Raw genomic sequence first — 17,634 nt, forward strand, 5'->3', positions numbered from 1 at the left:
CAACTGTGAACCTAAAAATTTACAGCCACTTTTGAAAGAGATGTATCCTTGCTCTGGAATGTGTTACTGAATATGTTAAAGCTGTAATGAAATGCTTCTTCTAATCACGTGGTTATTAAATTTAAAAAAATTTTAAAAAGATAATTGAAACTATGACTCCATTATGCAGTTTCCATGAGGTAATCAACCATTATGGGGAGTGATGTGAGGTGATGAGTCTGTTTTGGGGTCACTGATACTCTTGTAAAGTAGTCTCTCACAGTGCTCTATAGGAGAGCCCAATACAATTCATAAGTCTCGCCAAGTTGGACTTTGGTGAAAAAGTGCTTTGGTCTTCAGTGGATGCCCATTTGAGATGAGTAAGTATTTGTTTGCATCTCCTCAGTAAAAGCTAAAGCAACACCATAAAACTTGGCTTTATAGCTGCTATATATTCTTACCCTCACAGCTTTAGAATCAATTTGATTAGAAAAATGAGGTACTTGGTTTCATGGAAATTACAGGAAAATTCTCATTAAAAGGGCCGGAAAAACAGCTCAGCAGCTAAGAGCACTTGCTAATCTCACCAAGGACCCAGATTTGGATCCCTCTACATGGCAACTAACAATGGCCCATAACTCCAGTTTCAAGGGATCTGATGCCCTCTTCTGCCCTCTATGGGCACTGTACACATGTGGTGCACTTACATGTTATGCAGGCAAAACATTCATACATGTAAATTTTAAAAGAGAAATTATACATGCAGAGAGAGAGAGAGAAAGAGAGAGAGAGAGAGAGAGAGAGAAGGAGAGAGAGAATGGGATAAAATTGATCAAAAGACAGGCACTCAAAAATATTCACTATAGAGAAATGATCATTTTGTTGATTGGAATAGGTCTTGCAAACCCACAATTCTGGATCCTCTGGCTCCATCCCAAGACTACAGAATCAGAATTTCTAGAAATACAATAACCTGAATTTTAACTTCTCCTATGATCCCAATGCAACTAAAATGTGGAAGCACTGGCCCAAATAGATGCCGCATCATTTACTAAATGATGTGTGTGCATTATTCTATTTAATCCTCGTGAAAGCCTGTGGAGATGTTATTCAAATACTTTTACAAATGAGACTTCTATGGCCTCCAAGGGTTAAGAAACTTTCTGCAGGCCAATTCCAGTAAGAGAGACACTATTTGAACTTAAAAACCCAGGTTTGATTCAAGCAAACACTAAGGCTCCTAATTATTTTATAATGGTGATAGGTTCTCTCCTTGTAGGTTAGGAGGAAAGGGACAAACAGAAAACAGACAGATGTTACCACAAAAGAAGAAACTTCTGGGCTGAAGAGATGGTTCAGTGGCTAAGAACACTGGCTACTCTTGCAGAGGACCCAGGTTCCACCGTTCCCAGCACCCACACCGGGGCTAACAACTGTCTATGATTCTAGTTCCAGGGGATCTAATGCCCTTTTTTGGCCTCTGTGGGCATTGCATGCACATAGTGCATGCACTTACATACATGGAGGCAAAGCACTCAGACATATAAAATAAAAATAATCAATAAAATACTCTTAAAAAGGAGAAACTGCTGAAGAATGTTAAAAAAAAAATCCTTTTTTTTTTTTTTTTGGTTTTTTGGAGCCGGGGCCTCCCTGCAGCCCCAGCTGTCCTGGAACTCACTATGTAGACCACAGGCTGGCCTTGAACTCACAGAGATCCACCTGCCTCTGCTTCCCGAGTGCTGGGATTAAAGGTGTGCACCGCCACGCCCCGCCTAGAATGTTAAAATTTTAAAGTCATCTGCTAACATCCCTGGGGAGAGCTACCAAATGGGAGAAAACGGGCAGGGCTCCACGTTCAGACAGGCGTTTAATGACCTCTGGCTGGCATCTTGAAATTCTACATATTTTTTATGCAATTTATGATTGTTTAAGTGAAGTCCAATAGGGCAATGGAACATTTTGTAGATAATTAAGAGTCTGGGCTGATACACAGGCTTACCACACTCCAAGATAGGCATTTATTTGCCTCTTTCCCCATTTCTTGCCACTTAGGATCCTCCTACCTCCCCTTATGTCACCTATCAACTGATAGCTACTGCATTTGGCCCCAAGAAGGGACCTGACTTCAAGCAAGGGGAACATGGAGAGGTCAGGTGGCCTTTTTTCCTTGGAGAGGTTTCTTGCAAAGTGATCAAGTGTCTTGCGGGTAACAGCTGGGGTGAGCCTCTTGCCTCTTGCAAGCTTATAGCTGAGGCTGCAATGCCCTTGGGGGTTATGTGTCTGCCATGGGGTAGTCGGCAGACCCTTCAGGAGAGAGGCCTACCTTAACTTTACCCTCACTACCAAGACACAGTGTATCCAACAGCAGCTGGAATGAAGGAGTTTACAGCAGTAGGTGAGCCATGTATGTACATGCAATGGGAGCTTCCAGGTTCTTGGGTACCAGATATCTCATCACTATCCCTTTGCCTACAGATATTACAGACAAATGAAAAACACCTTGGCAGGGGTGGGAATGCACCTCGGTGGTAGAGAACTTGTCCAGCATTTGTAATGTTATGAATCTGAGCTTTGGTACTGGAAGAAAGAGAGAGACTGATAGTTTCTGTCATATCTGCTTTTATAAAAGGAGACAGATTTTTATTTTAGTAAACTGATAGGCTACATGAGAATTTGAGTTTTCAAAAAATATTTTCTTTCATTAAATATCATAAGATATGTGCCCCATCAGGCTGGAACTTAACAATCTAAAGTGATCCCAGGCAAAAGAGCTGTCCCTAAAATTCCGTTTATTTTTCTTTTCTTCCCTGCAGAGGTATTAAAAACACCTGGTCCTTTCTCACATTTTCCCAGGGAAAAAATATCATTTTTAAGAGGATACAGAGGAAACTCCTGTAGAATTTTTGGAAGAAATGAAGACCACAAAAAAAATGTCTGGATACTTGAATTAATTAATAGTTTCAAGACAAGAGACAAGTTGTATAAATGGATAGAACCGCAAATACCAAAAGAAACAGAATTGGCTTAACATTGTCAAATTACATCTTAGAAACATGTGTAATTCCTCCAGAAAAAATGAAAGAAGAAAGTGAACCATTTGATACATCAACGTGCCATATTTGTCACAAAATTTAACATTCCTCCTGTTCTTTTTCGCTTTCTAATCCAGCCAAGAACAAGCCAAGACACACTGGGATCTCAGAGAGTAAGGGCAAGCTACATGGGCTCTGGGGTTGTTTCACTCCGTTATGGATTTAGATGGAAGGTTTCTGATGTTTCTTCTTCCTCTTTGTTCCTTAAAGATCTATCAAAATTCAGTCTCTCCTCCTCTCTCCCTCTGTTCTCTTTATCCCCTGCCTAGTTTGGACTTTAGTTAACTCCCTAATACTGAGTATGTATCTCTTTATTCATCACTGAATTTGTCTCTTCACCTCTGACTCTGCTGACTCATGCCCTTCATTTTGTCACATTGCAACAACTCTTCTTCAAATATGGCTTTTAAATGTTGTTCACATTTTGTCTATCACAAGTCCTAGAAAGTGTACCTGGCACTATTAGCAACAGGTTCTCCCCCTTCTCTCTGTCTCTCTCTCTCTATCTGTCTCTCTGTCTCTGTCTCTTTCTCTGTCTCTCTCTCTCTCTCTCTCTCTCTCACACACACACACACACACACACATACACACACACACACACACACACACACACACACAAATCACTCTGTAAGCTCTGCTTGATTGCTTCCACCAAGTCCTTATCTGTATGCTGCATGCCACCTGAGACCAAGAGAGGAACTAGACTGGACTAACCACGATCTAATCAAGACTTTCACAGACAAGCTTGTAAAATCAACTAAAGCCAACCAAGAGGTCACAAATACCTCTTCCTTTATTAACTATTTACTCTTTGGATCCAATCATATCCCCTGTGTTCTCTCTGAGGACCCATCGTCTAACAGGAGGCAAAATAAGAAAGGATTCTTAAAGCCCAGGAGAGAAGAGACAGACTGACTGCAGATTAAGGCAAATATCTGATTCCTAAGACAAGACATTCATACCTTTGTGATCGCAGTGAAGACCTTTTCCAGAATGGCATTTGGCTGGGCAATTTGTGGTCCATTGGCCTGGATGTTGAGGGCTATGGCACAAGGTTTAGCCACAAATCTAATGGTTTAAAAAAAGAAAAAGAAGAAAATAAGAAATTATACTTTTTTTTTAAAAATAGCTGTTCTTAATACCATTAGCTACACATTGTTCAGTTATCCTAATGAGATGCTTATAGGATTCTATGGGTGTAGAGTGGCAACATTCACACAGCAGATCTCACTGTTTTTCTTCCTCAAAGCCACCAGCAGTCACATTAAAAAAGAAATCCTTTAGGAACATTTAAACTCTACTGAGACTCAACAAATAAGATCTTCTACACCATAAAAAAGAAAAGAAAAAAAGGAGTACTGGGTGAAAATGCAATGGTACAAATGAAATCTATAAAAAAATGGCATAATTTATAGACTTACTAACACACATAGGTATGTTATTATATAAATGTGTTTACTAAACACCTGAATACACATGAGACAGTATATGCTTTTGCTCACTCTGGTCATAAACTTGGCCATTTTTGTTTCCATAATCTAAGTGTGTTATTATATTCAACCCCAATCCTTTGTAGCTTTATAAAGCTTCTGCTTTGTGGTTTGTTTGTTTGTTTGTTTTGCCTCTTTCTCACAAGGAGCAATGAAGAATGTCAAATGTAGGCCGCCTCAGACAGGCTAAAAGCCTGAAGTGCGTACAAGCATGAGTGGAATTGTTTTTATCCTAAGCAAATGCCTAGTCAAGAAGAATGAGATGGCTGAGCCTCATTTCCCATGTCTGACACATGAATGAGACTCTGAAGAGAGGTGGAATGCACAGGCCCAAGGGATGGCAGCAGGTCTACTAAAACTGCATAGAATAGTACAGACACCTCCAAGACGTCTTAGATGACTCAAGAAAGTTTCCATAATCATTTTCAGTGGGGACACTGAATATCTTTCTACCAATTCAATATCATATGAAAAATTATTAAGTTAATTCAATGGTGGCTAAAGGCAAAGTCAGTAACAATAAATGCATAAAACAGAACGTGAATCAACCTTAGACGAGGCTTCTTTAATTAAAATCAACAGGAGGCAAGGAATTTTTTTTAATGGAACTAATGGGGTTGACATAAATAGCACCACATAATGTCCAACTGGGTTCAATTTCAAGTAAAAGTGAAGAAATTTACTCAAACAGGAAAATGAGAACACTGTACATTTTCAAGCCTAATCTAGTACAGATGTACACAGACCACACAATATAATACCTGCTACCTTGGGGTCTCTGTGGAAAAGGTGGAAGAAAGGATAATCATTTTTCCCAATCTGTAAACCTTTTAGAAACTGGACTGTTCCTCAAACCTTTGCTTTCTCAACTTTTTCTAGAGCCGACCTTTTTGAGACGCACCAACGATGTCCCAGCCTCCTTCTGCTAATAATTCTGGGTCTTCACAGTGATCGTGAGCAATGGTTGAAGTGCCAGTGGAGAAAGATATGTCACTGAATGGGCAATAACCAAAACCAAATCCAGATTTTGCTTCTTTAACCAAGTTTCCTACTGGCTGACCTTTGTATCCTCAGCAAAGGTTTAGTGAAGGGTGTGAAAAGATACAAGTACTGTGAAAATACACTAGAAAGGCAAAACCAGTTGTTAAAAAGCCCCAAATCCATTCTTCCACAATTTCCTGCTACTCTTCCCCACTTCGTTCTTCCCCAGCCCACCTCATTTTCCCCATTTCCACAACTACTGACATACTATATCCAAATCTATTTGGGATTCTGTCACCATCCTTGTAACAGCCTGCTAATCAAATACAAAGGCTGATCACTTCTTCTTTGAATACCCTAAGCAGAGGTTGACATTTCTTGAAGGTCAATGTAATAATTAGCTATCTACACTGATTTAGCCAAGATAAATCCAAAATTCTGAGGATTTGGGGGAAGGTAGGTGTATAAGAACAATGATAGATGAGTTTACGAGCATTTAACTCAATGAAAAGCACGAAGTCCTTTACAATTTGAATGGCTCATGGTGAGTGCGTAAAACAAAAATCAAACCACTTGAATTTTGTAGGAAGTTACTCTATCCTAGGATTTATATGCATGGGACACTGAGGACATTCAGGGCATATTTGATACATGAATGGATGAGTGAACAAATTAGCTAAAGCAAAATGGTAAACACCTTATTGTATTTTCCAAAGGGCTGTGTGTTTTTAATTCCTTTGAATATCACATCTACTCTAAGTCATCTGGGACTAGAAGGTTAGGAGATTGACCTTTCTGGTACCAGAGGCCATTTTTTTTCACTCCCATTCTCCCTATGACATCAGAATTGCCTCAAAGAGCTCTTGGCTTGGCTCCAGCAACCCCTGTGCATTGTTTCATCTTAGCCAGCACAGAGAACCAAACAATTTTCAAGACACAAAACTACATAAAACAGGCAGGAAAAGTTCATCTCAACTCTTCAACAAGAGAGGAAGGAAAGCACATAACTCTTTTATCCCTAATAGGTATCCCTAGTTATAGGAAAATATAGAAGTCTTGTGTTTATTCTCTGAAGAACTTGTGAATCATAGCATTTATTTTTTTTTCAGAGAACATATTAGATTCCAAATAAAACTCATGTCACAGTTACTGAAATTTTATTACTTTCTGTCATGGTCCATTAGAAAAAAGTCGTTCTTTGTAATGACAGTCTTAAGAAAAGTAAGCGCACAAAACTATCTTCCACAGGGGTGGGTGGGAAAGAGGAAGCACAAAGGGAGAAGGAAGGGAGGAGAGACAAAAAGAGAAAGGGAGAAACAGAGATCAGTGACAGGTGAGTGCACTTACAAATACAATAGTGGAACGAAGTATGTACTTGCAAGCTTTGATGTTTACCTCTACCAGGAAGTGCTCATCTAATTACTTTTTTTATCAAAGGCAGCAACAACACCTTTAAAGATCAAACATCTATAACGCACTTTCATGGACTAGAGTTGAAAGAAAATATAATATGGATGTAAGCTTTGAAAAATACTGGTCTTAGTTTAAAAGCAGAGAAAATGTCTATTTTTCAATTCATATGAACAACATGTGTTTGTACTTTAAACATGAACTAAACATCCCTGCACATAACTGAAAGAAGCAGGAAACGTGTCTTGGTGAGAGGTATGCATTAAATATGAAGGGATCGCTATCTTCAAAATGTGTACAGTCTGGAAAAGGAAATTATTTAAAGGTATTTATAGGGTGTATGTCACAGTTCTGATCATCTTAAAATATTGAATTATCTTCAGTGGTTACATTGCCAGACATTGCTAGTCCTTTCCAAGTAGTAGCATTCCCTACCTTTTTAAAGATACTAGGAAGCCTGTGATGGTAGACAATGAAACCTATACAGGTGATAAAACAGTATAGAACCCCCCCCACACACACACTGTACAAGCAAATGGAGAAATATGAATAAAATCACTAAATTATATTGGTACAAATATTCTGGTTGTGATATTGTATTGCTTTGCAAAATACTATCAAGGTACCTAAATGGGTAAGATGGTCATGAGATCTGGCTATACTAATAGTGCAAATGGATATGAATCTATGACTTTGTGAATGGAGATTTCAATGAAAAACATCATTGGATAGGCAGTTCTGCTTCTGATGTTGCGGAACAAGCCCCCGTCAGACTTTCCATGTTCAAAAATTGTGCACAACACATTACCTCCTCCCCTTCTTTCCCCAAAGTCCAAACAAAAAGCATAAGCTCTACCTGAGGGCTCTAAAGAATGAAAGAAAACGGGCTTGGGAAATGAGTCAAAAGTAGGTGGAAGCAAAGCGAAAGGGAAACAAAGGGGATTTGTGGGTCTTCAGGTTGTCAAACACGGAGAAGCAGACTTTCAAGAATGAATGACTCAAAAATGGCACGTATATTGTAAAATATTAAAGTACTTGAATGGTCTTTGAAATTAATATCAACTCATTCATAATAGGTGAATAGTTAAATCCAATTATGAACAATAACATATAACCCAGACTGTGTGGAAAGGATATCTGAATTTGTACACGTAAAAATTCAAGACCCAACAAGTGGAAAGAGGCGGTTAGTGCAATTCCTGGCCTAACTGTTAGAATTACAGTAAGTATTAAAAATTTAAAGCTAATGAGAAAAGCACAGATCGGAGTATGAAAACTAAGGAGGTCCCAGTTGAGACACACATGTGAGCTGAGTAAGCGTTTGTGCAGATCTGTGCACACAATGATTGCTCTTATCTAAGATAACACTGTTTTAAGAGAAAAGCTATTTAGTGGGGAGCCAGAATGAAGGAAGAGAATCATTATTTATAGATAGTTACTGTGGGCTAAGTACTTAAAAAAAAGAGAAAAAAAAAAAAACCTCTTTGAAGGAGGTATCAGTCCTGTTTTACAGAATTCTAACAACCTAAGCTCAATGAAATTAAAATGTCTGTCCAAGATGTTAAAGCTAAAGAATTTAGGCAAAATTTAGACTCAATCACTCCTGATAAAATCTATAAGTAGCAACTATATTTTCTCTTCCTTTAAGAAAAGTTAATTTAAAAGACATTATTAAATATCTGTGATATGGAAATGTACTTGCTTAGTAGTCCTACATTTAGGTAACTCTAAGGAAATCTGTCAAACAAAGAAAAGCCATATATTTAACAATAGCCACACAGCATCATGTGTTGGGGGAAAATAAGCTGGTCAATGATTCACTAACAAATGACTCACTGTACGTACATCTACAGTGCATCAGTCCTGCTCTCTAGTGCCCTAGCACTAAACACTACCCTTGCTTTTATGGAGCTTATATTCTAGCAAGGGGAGATTTGAAAATAGAATATTATACCACACAGTGAAATGTGCTATAGAGAAAAAAATAAGTCTCCTAAGGAAAATAAGGGTATCAGAAAGAGAATGCAACTCTAAATAGACTAGCCAGGCAGAGCCCCATTAAGAAAGTGACGATATAAGTATATGTGCATAGCTGAAGGCTATATAACAAGATACACAGTGCCAGACAGGAGAAACCTCCCTTCAATTTGTTAGTCAGCATAGTTCAAGCGACTCACAAAATGACACACGCTATGGCCACAGCCCTTGATTTCCTTCCAGAACTTTAAGACAGTATTGCTGAAGACAGAACATACTTCAGACACAGTACTTGGAGTAATGGAGCTGGAACTGACCTGGAAGCCTTTGCCCTGAAGACTAGTTTTCATAGTTTCCGAAGATATCATGCAGCTGCTAAGGGAGAAAAATCAATCAGTGGTCCAACCCTAGCTGTAAAGCCTAACACAACAATGACCCAATGACAGGCACAGCAAACATCATTATTGGTGCAGTAGTGGCACTTTGATCTTGGGGGTAATCAATAGCTATTTAACTAGACTTAAAACCTGCTCAATGGGATGGAACTCATGTGTGGTACTGTAAACACAGCCAAACACACATGGCTGGAGAGGTCATAGATGCCAGAGAAAAAACCTGTATCTGTCATATTCCTAACCAAATCCATTTTGTTACTATATGATAAATATGTATCCTTTTATGGGCATGCATATGAAGGTAAGAAGACAACCTTGGGTGTCAGTCCTCACCTTACACCTTGTTTAAGACAGAGTCTTATGGGACTGGAGCCATGGCTCAGTGGTTAAGAGTACTGGAGTGATGGCTCAGTGGTTAAGAGCACTGGCTGTGCTTATAGTGGACCCAGGTTCAATACCCAGCCCCCACATGGTGGCTAACAACCATCTGTAACTCCAGTTCCAGGGGATCTGACACCATTTTCTGACCTCCTCAGGCATTGCATGACATGGGTGCACTTATATACATACAGGTAATACATCATACACATTAAATGAAAAGAATAAAAATAATTTAAAGGCTACTTATTCTGAGAACTTCTGGAGATGCTCCTGACCCTGTGTTCCAATACATGGAAGAAACCCTGGGGCTATAGGCACACAGTACCGTGCCAGGCTTTACACAGGTTCTGGGATCCAACTTCAGGTCCTCACACCTGTATGGAAGCACTTTATCCACTGAGCCAACTCCCCTACTTGGGCTGTGCTTTGTAAACTTTAGGCTTATATGTGCTGATGTCAAATAGGCAAGCAGATACAGTAATCTGGAGGTCAGAAGAATATTATCCTAGTGACTAAATTGCATGTCATCAACATATAGATGATAGACAAAGCCATAAGATGAAGAAAACCCCCTGAGAATTATAAATGAGAGGGAAGATGTAAGCAATAAAACCTAGGTGACACCAATGTTTAATGTTAGAGTTTTAAAAATCCTCAAAATACTGCTTGGTTATTTAAAAGAATATTTAGGGGCTAAAGAGATGGTTCAGCAGTCAAGAGTACTGGCTGCTCTTGCAGAGGACCTGGGTTTGAGTCATAGCACTCATATGGCATCTAACAACCATCTGAAACTCCAGTTCCAGGGGATCTGATTCCCTCTTCTGACATCTGTGGGCATTGCATAACTTTTAAAAGAAGTATATAGTAAATTGATAACTATAAAGTATGTGATAGAATAAACTCTGAAAATGGTTGCTATCCTTTATCAGAGAATTTAGCATTATGTTTCTAGTTTATTCTCTGTTAGTGGTAATAAAATCCAAATAGGATAAATATTATACAGCTTATTAAATATAATGAACCTTGCAGTAAAAGAGAATTATAGACAAGGCAAAGACCATCATGTACAATACAGTGGTCTATAGTGTACAAGAGCTCTAGCCATATCATCCATGAAAATTCAACCAAGTGTTCATTTTGTAACTTTTCTGGACTTCTATAGTAGTTAAATTAGATAGAGAAGAAAAAGAACATATAAATCTACTAAACAGGCTAATACTTGCCATATTTTTATTAAACAAATCAGCACCACACCACACATATGTGCAGAATCTGCTTTGCTTTTCCACCATTAATATTTCCCTCAGGAAATTGCATACCCTGTAAAATGTGGTGTTTAATCATTGCACAGGCTTATACTGTCGTTCTTATTTCTTGTTATTGTCAAGACACTGAGGAAAGGGTCTCTGGATTCCTTCTGACCAACAAACTCTGGTTAAACTCCCATCTTGTTAACAAAATATAGACAATTCAAGCAAAGATGAACTCGAAAAATTAAGTCCTTTTCCATGACCACTCTACCATCATAGGATAACTAACACTCTTTCCATCTGTTTATTGCTGCCAGACTTAAATTTATGGCCACCTTTCTACTTACTGCCTCCAAAGCTTAAAAAAGTCAGCCATGAGTTTTAAAGAAAGACATGTCTAAATAATTCCACAACATGAAGTTTTATGTAAAGACTGTTGACACTCAGTAGGAAAATGAACAAAACATGCTATATTGGCAATCACAGAAGAGAAAATGGAAATATCAATAAACATATAATATTCAAGTCCATTGGGGAAGGTAACCTTACCACTTCACACCCACCATGCTGAGTCTGATAATGTGCAATACGGTTAAGGATTTGGAGAAACAAAAATTCCTATAAACTGCCCACGGAATTTCAGTTTAAAATTCACATAAGCTATACATTAGTAGCTCAGATGAAAAAAAATCATAATGACTAATGTATACATAAAGAGATGGTAATATTTACTCAGTTAAAAAAGGATATCAACAGGTATTATTCTCATTTATGATAGTCACAAAAATGTACATTTTAATAAACTTTATTACTGGCAGGACTGAGAAGAAACTCAGACTCTGGTAAGTTATTAGTGGGCATTTATACTGGCATAGTCTTTAAAATACAATTTAGCAATTTTTAACAAATTGCTAAAAATGCTTAAGCCCTTGTGCAAATTACTAATTATATATCCACTAGAAATTTATCCTACAGACACTGGCATTTAAAAAGAAAGTTCAATGCAATTTTGTTTGAAATGATAAAAAGGGCAGGAAACATTTATTGGAAGGATACATATGATATGGTATCCATACTCACAATGAAATTCTGTAAGACTGCTAAAATTAAGAATGTCTAACATTTTTCAAGACATGGTAATAAATGTAGGCTGCAAGATAGAAAATAATAAACATAATATCTCATTTGTGTACTCAAGAAATTATCAAGAATAATAAGGTAGATACTATTAATGATAATATTTGGGAGATTAAGAGAAAATAATTTTCATTTTAGACCTTTCTATATTTGCGTTAAATTTGTTTGTATGTATGCTTGTGGTTATTTTAAAGGTAAGTAGCATTTAAATGTTTTCAGTGAGTGTTTAATAACATGGAAAAGTGCTCAGAAGCAAGATACCAAGCTATGTATATGACTGGTATTATACAGCTTATGCTTCTGGTATATAAAAGAAACTGAAGACATACTAAAAGGTCAACCAAGTTTTGCCAGATGATAGGATTGTGTCTTAACTTTCAGCATTCTTTTTCTAAGGCTCTTTTATATTTTCAACATCTTAAATGATTGCTCAAATTAATACCAAGATAAAAATAAGTAGTTTTGGAAATAAAATTGGCCAGGATGACTTTTGACCTAAATGTTGTATTTATTATGGAATTTGACACCCGCTTTCAAATTATCCAATGTATAGTGGTTAAAGGCTTGGTCTTCAGGGTGGCACTTTGGGAGGGGATAGCCTTTGAGAAGTAGGGTCTAGTGGGAGGTACTTAGGACACTGGAAGCAACGGGCAGTTCATATCTGAACTACATTCTCAAGAAACTGTTACTATGAAAGGAATAAGCCTGTCCTTTTCCTTCTGCTCCTGCTGAAGATGTGATTTGAGCTCCTGCCATTCCTGCCTGCCACTACTGAGGCACCTTCACCAGCTCAGAGTCAGTGCAAGTTGCATGCCCTGAAACCTCTAAAACTGCAAGCTAAGTTAACTATTTACCTTTATAAAGTTAGCTGCTTCTGGCACTTTGTTACAATAATGAAAAACTGAGTACTGCCACCAGCTAAAACTCAAAACTTTCATGACATAAAAATCTACCCCAGAAAGCACTGATCAGGGCAGTTACAATCCAGCTAATTTCATGGTGCTTTGCTAGCAAAAGATTCCACTGTGACTGAGGCAGAGAACAGACTGTAACTGGAATAAAAACTCAAGGCCTTTTCAGGGCCTCATCAGGTAGCAAAGAGGAGGACATTCAAGTCTATTGGAGCACAGAAAGATGTGATACTACAGAATGGGTTAAAAGTGCTCCAAGAAAAATGCTGCTAACCTTAAATAAATATGCTAAGAGAACTTGAAATGCCACCTGAAAGAAACTGCTCCAGCCTGCAGCTGCAGACACCAGGGCCTTCTCATTCTTTGTCTGTATAATGAAAATCATAATTTCTCTGTGACGTGTTGGGAAATATTTCTAAAGCATTGGTATCTTGAGAACAACTGGAAAAGGCCAAAGACAGAAGAGGGTGGCATGCAGCATGGGGTGCAGACACATAACAGTGTTCTTGGGGAAAAAGTATGAGTTTATCCTAGGTCGTACCATATGGTAGAAAGGGCAGGCAGATCCTCTTGAGCAAGTGTGCATCCCAGCTGCACCTACCCTGAGCTTGTCCTGAAGAGAAGCTGTTTATTTTTGAACCCTAGTGATTACATTCATAAAATGGAAACAATAAACTCTACTTGGCAAATTTTACTGAACACTGAGAGGATACATTGAGACCTCACACCAGCATCCCAATACTTGGCAACTAGTCAATATATTCACTCTTGTCATATCTTTATGACAGGAAGCAAGTATCTATGGATCAGCAAATGTTCTAGTCCACACTGGTCTTTAACCTATTGGTAAGTCAGGAAGAACATGGGGATGACTCAAGAGCTCACAAGGTCATTGGGCCTGGCCTCTTTCTTCTAAGCCAGATTTTCCTCTGCAGAACTCATTCAAAAACTTTCCTTGAATGATCAGGAAACCTCTCCTGCATATTTTTTTTTTCAATTTGCTGTGAATCTATGATTATTTAAAAATTAAGAGCTTAGAAAAGTCTTCCTCATGGGCCAGTGTGATGGCTCAGTGGGTAAATGTGACTGCTTCAAAGCCTACAAACCTAAGTTCAATCCTAGGATCCACAGGGTGGAGGGAAAAAAACCAACTCTGACAAGTTGCCCTCTGACCTCCATGCATATGCTGTGGCATGAGTATGTACATATGTGTGCATGCACACACACACACATGTACACACACACACACACACACACACACACACACCCTAAACAAAAATCCTTTGGTGTCCTATTGCAGTCCATCATGCCTTATTCAAAGCCTTCCTGTGCCATTCTTTCTGTTGAAGTGTAAACCCATTTTCTCTTCGTTGGCCTCTAGAGACAAGGCACAGCACAAACTCTCCTCAAATATTTGGAAACACTGCATTCTTCTCCCTAGTAGAATAGTCTTGGTCCTCTAATCTTTTTTATACATCTTTGTTTTTTTCTAGCTTTCATTTTTTCAGTATTCTAATGATTTTGTTCTGAAATAGAGCTTTGTTCTACTCTTCAAGGATATGGAAGCAATTCTTAGACAACAGCTAGAACGACCAACACATAATCACTGGCGAAGGCTCTGTGCTGCTGGTGGTTATTTTTCCGAGTTCCCCGAATGCTTTCTGAAAATTGTACCTATATCTTGAATAGCAATAATAAAGTGATCTGTCAGTCATGTCCACCCTAAGCTCACTGAAGGGCCAGATCAGCGACAGAGAGGCCATGAAATGCCATCAGCTAAGAACAGAAGCCCTTAAATCTCAAGTTGGTCTAAGAAATGTCAAACCTGCCCCTGCTATCTATACACTGTCAAGATTGTGGAGATCCTGCCTACTTCCTCAGGAGTTCATTTCAGCTACTGAAAACAGATAAAATCTATAAAGGACAAAGTTCAAAATTCTGAAAATTCTGTCTTTATCTGAAGAAAAATTATGTCCTTATATTTCACAAAGAAGTACATGAAATGTACTGTGATGCTTACAGCAGATACACAAGATGAACAAATGTAGAGAAATGTAAGATGAGGTAGGAAATGTGAACTGGGGACAGGACTCATGGAGAATGAGATCTCAGCTGCTCATGTTTTAGAAACAAAAAAAATTCTGACTGTGTGGGGTGATGGACATGCACTGTTTCATTGTAGTAACCTTTTTACTCTATATATGGACCCATAAGTTTATATTACATACATTACATGATAAAAATGTTTCTACATGGTGAGAATATATAGAAAATACCATTGGCAATGAGGAAACTGTAAGATATTACCATTATAAGCTAGCTGATTCTTTCAGAGTATTATGGTCTTTATAAAATTGCTATAACTGTCAATGAAACATTTGAGAATAGCATGTGTGTATGAGTAAGGATTTATTTTCGATCTGTTCTTTCTACATGGAGGATGCTGCTATGGGGACCACTCACCAAGGGACATATCTGTACCTGTGCAGCATCTGTCACTATCAGGCTTGCCTCTTTACTTCATCGACTGCACTTTTAACAGGTCCATCTCTAAGTGCTGTTTCCAGCAGTCTGTCAGCCTTTGACAGGTCCTACAAATCAAGAGCTCCAAGAGAATCTCAGGATTCCCTTTAAGCCCCTCTGCACTCCAACAGATATCTGTGGACAGCCCTCCTGCTACTCTGTTATAGGATCTAGGTACCTCTTATCACTCATCTGCCCCAGCTGACCAGTCAATCAATGAAAGCAGAGTTACAGGAAGCGAGCCTTCAAGGTCTGTGTACACACTGCCTCATAGCACCCGCAATTGGTAGACTTGTATCCAATTTTCAAAATTAGCCCTCAAATGAAATGTAAGGTCCGGGAAGCCTCGAGCCTTCCTATAACACATTAATCCTCTAAGTCCATTACATTCACCAGGTGTCTGACGAGTCACGAAGTGCTTTCATATTTTTTACCAATCAATCCTTGAAAAACCCAAGGGGTAAGCAAGAAGGTTTTTATCAGCTGTTTTACAAAAGAAGAGAAGGTCCCAGCATGTTAATAATTTGAACTAGAAGTTGAAAGATCCCTGTCATCCTTATTCCAAGCACTGAGATCTCCCAACACTCCTGAACTTTTAGTTAGTGACACATGCTTGTTGTCTGTGGATATTTCTTCTGTACTGTATGCCAACAACACCCATGCCTTGAAGTCACAAAATTTGTTCATTAACAAATGGGTCTGAAGATGCATGGTTATGTGTGGTTTAAGGAATAAAGTGTTTTCTTATGGTGGGTTGCTAAAAGCACAGTAAGTTCATAGAACTTTGCAAGACAGAGTCAACAACTGCCCAACAACAGTTTTATAAAGCTTTGACTAAAACTCATCATCTTTAAAGGCACTAAAATCCCCCCAGAAAAATCCGACAGCACAACCTAACCACTGTGTGCCTATCTTACAATGAAGGATGAGTAGGAATGGCAGATGGGAAGAGAAAGAATGATAGTGGTATCCTTCACAGTGATGGGAACAGGTAATAAGAACCTGGACTCAGCATCAGCAAAATCATTCTGTCTGCTAGAAAGCAGTACCGTTGAGTGTGTCAGAACACATGATGCACTGAGCACAGTGCTAGGACAGAGTGGTCCCTGTGCCTGCTGGGACTCCACAAACTCACAGCCCTCACCCTATTACCATGTAAAGAGTCCTGAGGTCTCTGAAGACTGCATGAACACAGGTCAGGTCTTATGACAGCACTACACTATTATTTGACCACTGTAATAGTTTAACTCAAGGCCTTATACATTTTTTTAAATGTAACAAAAATATTTATTTTATACATTTTAAAAAGAGCAACAGAAGGCAGATATCCTTTCAAACACAAGACTTCATAGGTAGTTTTAAAAGAAAACTATATGAGGTTAGCCATACAATGCCCTCATATAAGTACCTCTAAAATGCTGTATTTACTATAAACAATATTTAATTTCTCTTTACTTTTATGATAATGTGATTTTTAAAAAATAATTTATTGAGAATTTCATATAGGCATATAAGGTGCTTTTATCAAAGCCATGCCCACTCCCTCCCCTCCAACTCCTTCCATATCTCCCCATCACTTTTTGCTTTTTGCTCATGCCCCCCTATGAAGAGGTAACCCTAAAATCTTTTCGGGATTACATAAAAGCTCCCCAAATACTTTTCAACATTTTTGGTCTTTGGGACAGAGTATGTTGCTAAGAGGCCCAAGGACAAAGGACATTTTAGCCAAGAAACTGGATACTTTTCTTTGAGGTCTTTTTACCCTAACAGGCTAGCGAATTCCAACCTCCTATTCTTATCACACCATCCTCTGAAGAGGATTGCCAATTCCCAAATTGCCAATAGGGAATACGGATGCAGACTGCTCTGGCTTCTTCCACGCTGAACAGGGATTGCTGGGTGAGGCAACTGGAGTACCCCTTTAGTGAGTCTACCAACACTTGTCTCTAAGGGGAAAAGCAAGTCTTTGAATCATGAGTAAGAGATGTAAAGGAGAATTAAAGGCAAGAGTAATTAGCCTTACAAGTTCTAGACAGGGAACTAGAAAAAAGTCAGAACAGGGCAATTTTCAAATGTTCATGTGAGAGTCCATTGGAATTTCTTTA

General features: G+C 38.5%; 1 protein-coding gene across 2 annotated transcripts in view; it reads right to left on the reverse strand.

The window, feature by feature from the left end:
• Cers6 (ceramide synthase 6) overlaps positions 1-17,634 on the reverse strand; it is a 308,765-nt gene that overhangs the window by 208,515 nt on the left and 82,616 nt on the right. For both annotated transcript variants that reach the window (XM_017799289.2, XM_008837818.3), the window contains exon 2: positions 4,037-4,142. In XM_017799289.2, the coding sequence (XP_017654778.1) occupies positions 4,037-4,142 (106 nt within the window). The remainder of the gene's footprint in view (positions 1-4,036; positions 4,143-17,634) is intronic.

Source organism: Nannospalax galili, unplaced genomic scaffold (assembly GCF_000622305.1).
Source record: "Nannospalax galili isolate Female #2095 unplaced genomic scaffold, S.galili_v1.0 scaffold1398, whole genome shotgun sequence".
Classification (NCBI taxonomy): domain Eukaryota; kingdom Metazoa; phylum Chordata; class Mammalia; order Rodentia; family Spalacidae; genus Nannospalax; species Nannospalax galili.